This window comes from Aphis gossypii, chromosome 1 (assembly GCF_020184175.1).
Source record: "Aphis gossypii isolate Hap1 chromosome 1, ASM2018417v2, whole genome shotgun sequence".
Taxonomy (NCBI): Eukaryota; Metazoa; Arthropoda; class Insecta; order Hemiptera; family Aphididae; genus Aphis; species Aphis gossypii.
The window spans coordinates 23,985,956-23,996,204 of NC_065530.1; the positions used below are offsets into that span (position 1 = coordinate 23,985,956).

At 25.4% G+C, this 10,249-nt stretch overlaps 2 protein-coding genes across 2 annotated transcripts; both read right to left on the reverse strand.

The window, feature by feature from the left end:
• Nucleotides 1–137: 137 nt before the first annotated feature.
• Nucleotides 138–2,783, reverse strand: LOC114124075 (aldo-keto reductase family 1 member B1-like). Its single transcript, XM_027987243.2, has 6 exons — nt 2,414–2,783; nt 1,315–1,482; nt 1,141–1,257; nt 864–1,067; nt 436–791; nt 138–354 (listed from the first exon to the last, which is right to left on the reverse strand). The coding sequence occupies exons 1-6, from the start codon at nt 2,486–2,488 to the stop codon at nt 312–314; spliced, it is 963 nt and encodes a 320-aa protein (XP_027843044.1). The 5' UTR covers nt 2,489–2,783; the 3' UTR covers nt 138–311.
• A 2,357-nt stretch (nt 2,784–5,140) lies between these two features.
• LOC114124076 (aldo-keto reductase family 1 member B10-like) lies at nt 5,141–10,194 on the reverse strand. The gene is made up of 6 exons (XM_027987244.2): nt 9,227–10,194; nt 6,743–6,910; nt 6,557–6,673; nt 6,282–6,485; nt 5,850–6,205; nt 5,141–5,760 (listed from the first exon to the last, which is right to left on the reverse strand). The coding sequence occupies exons 1-6, from the start codon at nt 9,299–9,301 to the stop codon at nt 5,718–5,720; spliced, it is 963 nt and encodes a 320-aa protein (XP_027843045.2). The 5' UTR covers nt 9,302–10,194; the 3' UTR covers nt 5,141–5,717.
• Nucleotides 10,195–10,249: the final 55 nt, after the last annotated feature.

Below are 10,249 nucleotides of genomic sequence, written 5' to 3' on the forward strand. Positions count from 1 at the left end.
GAGAAACAGTTTGTATGTTTCTGGTATTTTTCCCCAATAAATAGCATTCAATCAAAAACTTGTTATTATAGAGTTGGCATTTTTAATGGGCAACATAGTGCATGGGATCAGCTAGTAATATTTAAAAACAAATGTAATAACTATTGCAAATCAATTGTTTTTATTATGTGTTTAAATAATAATACAAAAATATTTTAAACTATGTGAAAATTATGACAATCTATTAACAAGCTATAAATTTAAATTTTGTAGTAACAAAATTAAAAATGATTAGTTGTATTGCAGAAATATTTTTAATTAACATAAGAACATTAATATTCATCATGGAATGGATAATCTTTGAAATGATTATTCCTGCAAATAAAATTAAAAATATATTGTTAATTTAAAACAAATTTTACATTTTTTAAAAATAATTATTAATTTGTAACATACCAATTTAGATGAAGAACTCGGCCATTACAATCAAAAGTATCAATTACATCTATATCACCCTGTTCCAATGCAAAGTCCCATACATCAAAGTTTGATTCAATACGACTCTTAGTCACAGATTTTGGAATGACAATGTTGCCCCTTTGTAATTGATATTTAATTAAAATTTGAGCAGAAGTTTTATTATATTTTTTTGCAATAGCTATAATTTTTGGGTCATCCAATAAAGACGGATCTTCTGGCTTGGCCCAAGGCCTGTCTGGAGATCCCAAAGGACTGTATGCAGTTATCAATATATTTTTTTGTTCACAAAATTCTTTTAATTTCTTTTGATTCAAGTAAGGATGACATTCAATCTAAATATAAACAGAGATAAAGTATTTTTGTTGCATATTTAATTTTATACATAATTAATATTAAATTTTTACTTGATTAACAACTGGCTTAATGGTAGCTACATTTAGGATATCCTCTATTTGTTTCTTACTAAAGTTTGATACACCAATTGACTTGACAAGACCTTTTTGAACCAATTTTTCCATTGCTTTCCATGTTTCAACATAAGAACCATTTCCTTCAAGTGTAACTCCATTAGCGTCTTTTGGGAACCATTCATCTTCCAACTTGCCTTCCTAATATTATAGAAAATTAATTATTATAGATACTTAGTGGTCATTAGATATTTTTTTCAAATTTTAAACATACCTTAAAAGCCATAGGCCAGTGTATTAAGTATAGATCCAAATATTCAATTTTCAAATCAGATAATGTTTTTTTTATTACTGTTTCAACATAATCAGGTTGATGAAAAGTATTCCATAGCTAAAAATGTAGTGTTTATAGTTATTTTAATTCATACAAATTAATAAATATTCTTACTTTACTAGTAATGAATAAATCTTCACGTTTAACAACACCTTCATCAATTTTTTGTTTAATAGCTGTCCCTACTTCATTTTCATTTTCATAAACCATAGCACAATCAATATGCCTGTATCCTATATCTATAGCAGCTTTGACTGCTTCTACAACTTCACCAGGCTTTGACTATAAACACAAAATACAGTTAATTATATACATAGTATATTTTATACATTTAGAAATCATTAAGTGTTTTATTATTTAATTTATTTAAAAATTAGGTTATCTAATTTTATTATTGTATTTCAATACTATAGCTCGACAAGCATAGATTAAGTAAACTTAACCAATGATATAAGCTACCTATATCAGACTATATAAAAAGGTTTGATTTTATGTTAAAATATATTTTTAGTACCTAAATATTATATAAGCTTTTGTTCAGACTTCTTCGGGGTCATATAAACTAAATATATGAACGTGAAACTGGAAAAAATTAGTTAAGGGTAAGTAGTATGACCCTCAAATTTTGAAAGAAAATATCATTACCTAATTATTTGAGAATAAAAAAATTGAATAAGTGTTTCGTCAAACTGTACTAGAGATGTTTGAGTACGATAGGCATAACTCTTGGATGCACCAATGCATACATACTTTATTTAATAAAATGTTAATAAAAATAGTTAAATAATTAAGAATATGTACATTCAGTAGGTATTCATAATTAGCAATAATATGCTTATATAAGTAAATGGTATCATAATAACATACAAGAAATTACTTAAAGTAATTTAGGAGTTTTAATGTTTAATTTAAATGCTAGTTGTGCTACAATTTAAAAAATAATATCTATATAGCTTTTGTGACGTAAAAATAGGGTTCATAATCTATAACCATTATTTCGTAGAGAATAAAATAATTACCTAAATATTTACTAATGTCAGTCACAAATACAGTTAAAATGTAGCGACTGAAAATCATTGAAAAAGTTGAATATTTTTTAGATAAAATATATTTCAATTTCAGTATCTACAGCTTATTTCTAAATATTTCATACCTTGAATACAATTAAAATCAATTTTAAGTGTTAGTTATTTTAAATTAATTTAATGTTTACCTTCCAAGTGCCAAATCCTAAAATTGGATACTTCTGACCATTATTAAATGTGATGAATTGATTTTTTGATGCCATTTTGTTTAAAATTTTTGGTGTTTGTGAACAACAAAATCCTAGAAACAACGAGGTTACGACTGAAGTCTGAGACTGACCAGTGAGTACTGAGTAGTGAGTACTGACTAGGGAGTGTCGTGTCGACTGTCGAGTAGGTACTGGAACTGGGTGCTGGGTAGTGGGTAGCGACTAGCGATTCACCGAGACACTAACTTTATATTATAATATTAAATATATTATTCTACAATAGTGGTTATAGTGAAGTCTGTGGACTGTCCAACTGTCAGTTGAGTCAGATAATGATAAATACAGATAATACTACTTTATACGTTATGTATATATACATATAATATAACTATACATATAAGTTATAACGCGAACTCGGTAACAAAAGCAAAGCTGCTATAGAACGGTCGGTTACCCCCACTTAAATTTGGAATACTGAAGCCTGTAATAAATTGATAATATAATAAAATTATTATAATATACAATTTAGTGTTTACTCATTTTCATTTTGTACGTTTAAATATTTTATTTACTTTTTACCATGACAACATTGACAACATTACAGGCAATATTTAATATTTAATCATGTTAGGTATTTATTATTTGCATTTCGTTCATCGTTGTAATCATGTATTAGTTTCTAAAATAAGCTAGCAATAGAAAATGTATGCATTTAAAGCTCACATAAAAACGAAACATTTTGAAACTAATTTCAATTGTTCACTTTGTTGTAATCATTTTTCCTTAATGATTTGCAAAATGTGTACATAGTTACTACTCAATAATCAAAATTCACCACTGGCTTAACACCACAAGCTTCATGTTAATCTCACAGTTGTACGATCTCTAGTTTTTTGCCATAAAGCTAACCATTGGGTTTAGCGGCATTTTATTTTTAAAAATCACTATGGATCAGTTGACAGATGGCTTATAATATTGACGTATTTTAAAAAGTGCCGTTCATCACGAATTCACGAACACGGGCAAACGACGAGTCGCGCCGGTTGCTCTATCTTTATTCGCGATAGAAATTATTAATAATCATAAATTTTCTATCCAGATTTACTACGCTTTAATGCACAGTGGGAATAATCAAGTCTGTGTTTCTAATTTATATCTTAAAAAGTTCCGACTCGTTTGTTAATTAATAATTATGTTATTATCCTTGTCCAATGTTTGATGGTAACATAGTAAACAATGATTATTAATATGTGACTGGCAATATGACGTGTAATAAAAGCAATACGAAATTACGAAATGAAATACCAGAAATCAATTAGTTATAAAATAATTCGTTTAAAACGATACAAATAAATATTGCACGAAAGGGAGTGAACGGACGGAAATACAAATAATCCAAGTAAACAACACTACGAATACGGCAACGGCCGAATGCCCAAAGGCGAGTCCGTCCGGGCCGACCGTCCACCTGTCCGACCTGTCGGTCCTGTTCGAAGCGGCAGAATCCGAGAGCCGACTAGCCAAGGCCCAAGGGCGATGGGCCGGCAACCGGCAGCCGGCTAATCGCTGGCTCGCTGCCACCTGTCGTTTTAATATTTTATATCATTGAAAAAAAGATAATTAAATCAGTGTAGCCAATGGTAAAATGCGTGTCATATTTTTCTTAACAAACTATATTATAGTAAAGACAGCATATTATTACTCTATGCATTGACCACGTTAATATTCAGAAAAATATTAATAATATTGTTGTGGTTAAACGCACGTTTCGACTGGACTTGACGTTTTATTAATTATTATTATGCATTCACATAGTTACATTTACCTACTATAACCAATAATTGTTAGTAAATATAAATTTACTTAATAATTTTTTGTTATAAGAAAAAACTTTTTAAACGAAAATTGTTAACAATCGTATTCTGTCTAAACGAATGTATGTTATTATTATGTACAAGTCCAATGTAACTTTATATTTTATTATAAATAATTATTTTTACAACATTCAAATGGCTGTTTTAAGCGAAAATACATCTTCGGAAATCGATTTTTGATTGAACGAAATAGAAATTCAAGAGAAGTCAAGGACAGGAACATATTTTGTGTATCTTTGGTAGCCTACCCTAAGCGCCAAATGATAATATTGTGTTGTTGACATGCATTAAAATAATATAGGTAGGTAGAGAGCCTATATAATAATTATTATACAGGCTATCTAGGTAGGTACATAATAAATTATAAATGTATTAATCATTTCATTCCAAAAACATTAACGGAGTCTGGATTTGTTATGGATACCGGTAAGGTGCAGTGACTGAGAAATATATTTAGGATTTTCTCACTCTAGAGTTAAACTACTAATGTTCATTTTTGAAAATTATTTTTATATCATTTTTTATTTACTTAATTGAACGAGAAAAACAAAATTTTCTTACAAGTTTAAATTATTTGAAACAAACAATATTACATAATATAATATACACAAATAATATGTCTGTACAAATAATTGCTACATTTCTTATAGAATAGTCTATTCTAAAACCAATAGTTTTAGTTTACTATGTCTTTCAAGAAATTTAATATTTTTTTCGAAACATCCGTATTATAACGAGTTTAAAACGATAGTACAATTTAGATTTTACACAATTAGCTAGATATCATCTTTTGTTTTCTACACAATAACTTAAATATAAAAAAAAAACCAAATTTGTCAATCTATAAATCATTTATTTAAGGTACGGTTTCCCTACAGCGTCTAGACACATCATAAATAATATCCCTATCAATATAATCATCATTATCACTATTAATTTTTTGACGTATGTATAATCTAAACCTAAGCCTAAATACTAATTAGTGCTTATATTGTAATTTTACTAATTTAGATATGGCAAGTCGTTCCCTACACGGCTACACCAATCAGTTCCGGTAGGTACATGCCTGTATCTCGTAGGTAAGAAAAAAAACTAAAATGTGTTAGGTAAGCTACATCCATTGTATTCTGATAGCATAAATTCATACGATTTATCATGGATTCACTAATTTTAGATATATTTAGATGTCTAAGAAAATTTAGATTTTTTTTTCTTAAAAAAACATCATAATACATTTATATATCTGATATTAATTTGATTTGAAATATTTTTACTATATTAACTACTACTTATTTTGCCTTGCATATTGATAATAATAAAAAAAAACTTTAAAAATGAACTTTAGGAATGATATTTTTTTTTTTGTAGAAGTAAATGTGCATTTTATAAAATACTGAGTCACTATTAACTTAATATTCATCATTGAATGGATAATCCTTGAAATGCATGTTCCTAAAATATACATATACAAACATTATAAATAATGGTGAATTTATTTTAAAATATATCTTAAAGAATTAATTAATATTATAGGTATGTACCCTTTCATGTGCACAAAACGACCATTGCAATCAAATGTATCGATTTGATCAATATCCTCTTGTTCAAGTTCAAAGTCCCATACTTCAAAGTTGGATTCAATACGACTCTTAGTTACAGATTTCGGAATAACCATAATTCCTCTTTGAATTTGATATTTTATTAATATCTGAGCTGAAGTTTTATTATATTTTTCTGCAATTTCCATAATTTTGGGATCTTCTAAGATAGTTGGGTCTTCAGGTTTTTTCCATGGATTATCTGGACTTCCTAGTGGACTATATGCAGTTAATATTATATCATGTTCGTCACAAAATTCTTTTAATTTTTTTTGGGTTAAATATGGATGGCATTCAACCTATAAATAATAAAAAGTATTAAGGATATAAGCCTTAAAAATGTCAGATGTATATGTATTTAATATAAGTTTATACTTGATTGTTTACAGGTTTCACGGTAGCTACATCTAATATTTGTAGTATTTGATTTTTATTAAAATTTGATACACCTATTGATTTTGTTAGACCATTTTCTACCAATTCTTCCATAGCTTTCCATGTATCAATATATGAACCATTACCTTCAATTGTTGCGCCATTATCGTCTTTAGGAATAAAATCATCATTTAATCCACCCTCCTAACATGATACATTATTTTTATTTTATATGGGTATAAATATTATTTGTGTTCTTTTTCAATAATACGTACTTTGAAAGCCATAGGCCAATGAATCAAATATAAATCTAAATATTCGATTTGTAAATCTGATAAAGTCTTTTTTAACACGGTTTCAACAATATCAGGCTGATGAAAAATATTCCATAACTGAATGCAAGAATATAATTTATAATTTTATAAATATTACTGTATTTCTTTAGATTAAAATATAATTACTTTACTAGTAATGAATAAATCTTCACGAACTACTACACCCTCATCAATTTTCTGATTAATAGCATCCCCTATTTCTTTTTCATTTCCATAAAACATTGCGCAATCAAAATGTCTATAACCTGTATCAATCGCAATTTTAACTGCTTCTTCAACTTCGCCAGGTTTTGACTACATTATAAAATTATAATAATATACATATAATTCAAATATATAAACATAAGTGTTAAGTATAAAATAAATTATGAAATATTTATTTATGTTATTATTTATTATTCTCAATATACAACTTCTAATATTATGTGTTTTGTTTTAAGACGGGGAAACAACGAATGGTATGGGCGTAAAAATGTTCTCTCTTTCTCAAAACGTTTCATAAGGCTTGATTCAAAATAAAGTATTATTTTGGAATTTTGGATTATTAATGTTTTTATTAGTTTCTGAGGCAGTAAAAAATACTAAGTAGTAAGTACTGAAGATTTCTAAAAATTATGAAATATATTTTATAACCTTAACTAAAAAAAATCAATACGAAAGGCTTAAAGATATGATTCTAGGGTTTAGGGACTCAATATTTTTTCCTATTATTTATTTAACAAGCTTTATACAGTTAAAATGAAATATTTATGAACTGTTTTTTAATACCTAATAAAATTTGTAAAGTTGCAATTCAATAGTTAAATAAAATATTATTAATCATTTATGATACGTACACATAATTCAATCTAAACAATCAGTAACTTATTTTTTTTTTATAAGGTAGGTATTGTTGTAATATTTATTTATATGCGTAATATTATCATGTGTACATTTATTTTATAGTAAATTTTCATTTATCATAATATGTACTTCATATTTTAGATCAAAAATACTTTGTAGTTGGCACACATAAAACTAAACAATTGGACGTTGGAAATGATTGAATGTGTAACAACAAAGAGTACCAATAAGAAATAAAATCTAACAATGTATAGATAACTTATACAACATATTATATTATGCACATTGGTACCTATGTCATTTATTATGTAAGTCAAAATAATTTATATAAAATATAATACGTCTTATTATATTATGTTTATTAGTTAAATAAATCACACAAAATAATAAGTGATAACTGTTCATATTTCGCATATCAAAAGAATTTTAATATTAGCTACAAAAATTATGAAAATAAAACTATTGATAGGTATATTTGAATAAGTAGGTACATATACAAATTTATAAAGAATAAAAAATAAAACAAATAACAATATATATATATATTATAGATTTATATATACATATTATATTACTAAATAAAGTTCATATTATATAATAATATAAAATAGGTAAGGGTACTTATATTTATATAATAAAAGAAATTATGTTCCAATACTTAAAGTTGCCTAACCTAATCTGACTATCTTTATATATTATACTACTTTTGACCAATTATTCACCATAATACATTGAAAACCCCTTTTAAACCTAACACCCGAATTTTGAAAATTTTCACCTTCAAATTTTATCAACATTGGTGTCTTGATTTTATCCATAACTTCATTAGCACTACCTATTAATTTTAATTTTAATCGATGATTTTGGTTTTTCTTTATCATGTGGGTTAAACATTTTTAACTGGTATAAAAATGCTATAAGATATAATTATTCAGATACTATTCTGAACTACTTGTAAACTTAATAAAAAATCTGTAGTTTACTTATTCTAATATTAACATAATAAAGTTAAATAGATTTTCAAAACATACAATTTGCTATGGTATGCGTTTGTAAGACAAGTATTACAGATACAAAGTAACTTAAACTCTAAATGGTGATCATTTAAATGAAGATTATAAATACATTCTTTGATTTTATTAAAATTTATATTAGTTAGAGATATAATATATAAATTGGTCTTGATGGAATCGGATACGATAATGTGTAGTCTCTGTTTTAACATAAGAATAAATTAATCTTTTACCATAAATGGCTAATGCCTTTAAAAGTATTATTATATTATTTATGTTAAATATAGACTACCTCACTACGTATACATAATTTTTTTAATTATAAAATCATTATTCCAAAAAATAATGGTGGTTTGTTCTCTGTGAGCTTAAGTTTTTGCTATGTTTCACATGCATAGATTATAAATCTTGACGAGGTAACATATTTTTTGCATTTAAAAATGAATAAAAATCATCATGTAACGTTTCTTAATCATATTAATTATAATAAATTTAAAAAATGTCCATTTTTGTACAATATATTATTTATTTTAAATAAAGCTTCAGAAAAAGTGTTGTAAGCATTGTTTAAACTATATAATATATTAGAAACATTTTAAAGGTACAATTTACATAACTTATTTTTATGAAATTTATATATCCTGTTTATTTTTGTTTAATAGGTATTAAACAATTATGATTGATAATAAGAAATATAAATTAAAGCTCTTTGTTCAATACATTTTTTTTTTATAAAAATTATAAATATAATTACCTTCCACGTTCCAAAGCCTAAAATTGGATATTTTTCACCATTATTAAATGTTACAAATTGATTACTTGATGCCATGTTGTTGAGTACTTATTCTGTTTTAGTTTTTAAAAGTGACTATAAAGTTTTCAATGCGTTTACAAAGTGCAATGTTGAAATAATACAATATAAGCAACAGTAAAATGTAAAAACTTCGATTTAGAGTGTCGATAAACTGAACAATGAACAGTGAATACAGGTTTTTTTATTGTTGTCATTGTTCATTTTACAATAGGGGTGGATCAGTTTCAATATGTCTAATTAATTATTTATAATAATATATTGTATAATAACCAACGTAATATTAAAGTAAAATTGGTAGAAGATAAATATTAGAACGTAAAAACTTTTTAAACGCAAATTAAAAATTAAATTAGTTATGGATTTTTTTTTTCAATTTTGTATTTTTCTTAGTTTTATTTTATTATGTGTTGCGTAAAAAGAAAATATTTACATACTTATATAATTGGTTTACAAGAAATATTATATTATAGTATAAAAGATTATTTTTGGTGGTTAAATTTGACTTTTCTAATTCAAATAAAATATAATTTATACTTACTGACAACATTTCTATTATATAATAAGAAATAATTGGGTTCTATTTAATTTATACAGTTATATAATTTAAAAATTGCGTTCAGTTTTTTGATGTGTTATGTAGGACATTGTTAGATACTTTATAATAATATCTAAGGTATAGAAAGTCTTACAATAATTATTTTTTCTTCGATATTATAGTATTGAAACTATTTTAAATGCTATATTGCCTAATTTTTACAAGAATAATAAAAGAAAGGATTACTTAATATTTTATCCAGTGATTTTCATAAATTTGTATACATTTTTTTTATATTCATTTTTTCATATAAAATTACATAATATACATGTTTTATGGATAAATTATTTTTTTTAAATAGTTAGTTGAATGTTTATTTAAAAAATTAAATACATTTCGAAACTCAATTTATAAATAATGAATATAAT

Bases quoted from the DNA above. Each gene is read 5' to 3' on its own strand.
- LOC114124075 (XM_027987243.2), bottom strand. From the start codon at position 2,488: ATGGCATCAAAAAATCAATTCATCACATTTAATAATGGTCAGAAGTAT. The intron at 1,258-1,314 runs GTAAGAATATTT...CTACATTTTTAG, and splicing joins ATTTATTCATTACTAGTAAA to CTATGGAATACTTTTCATCA. The intron at 355-435 runs GTATGTTACAAA...TTTTATTTGCAG, and splicing joins CGAGTTCTTCATCTAAATTG to GAATAATCATTTCAAAGATT.
- LOC114124076 (XM_027987244.2), bottom strand. From the start codon at position 9,301: ATGGCATCAAGTAATCAATTTGTAACATTTAATAATGGTGAAAAATAT. The intron at 6,674-6,742 runs GTAATTATATTT...TCTTGCATTCAG, and splicing joins ATTTATTCATTACTAGTAAA to TTATGGAATATTTTTCATCA. The intron at 6,206-6,281 runs GTATAAACTTAT...TATTATTTATAG, and splicing joins TGAAACCTGTAAACAATCAA to GTTGAATGCCATCCATATTT.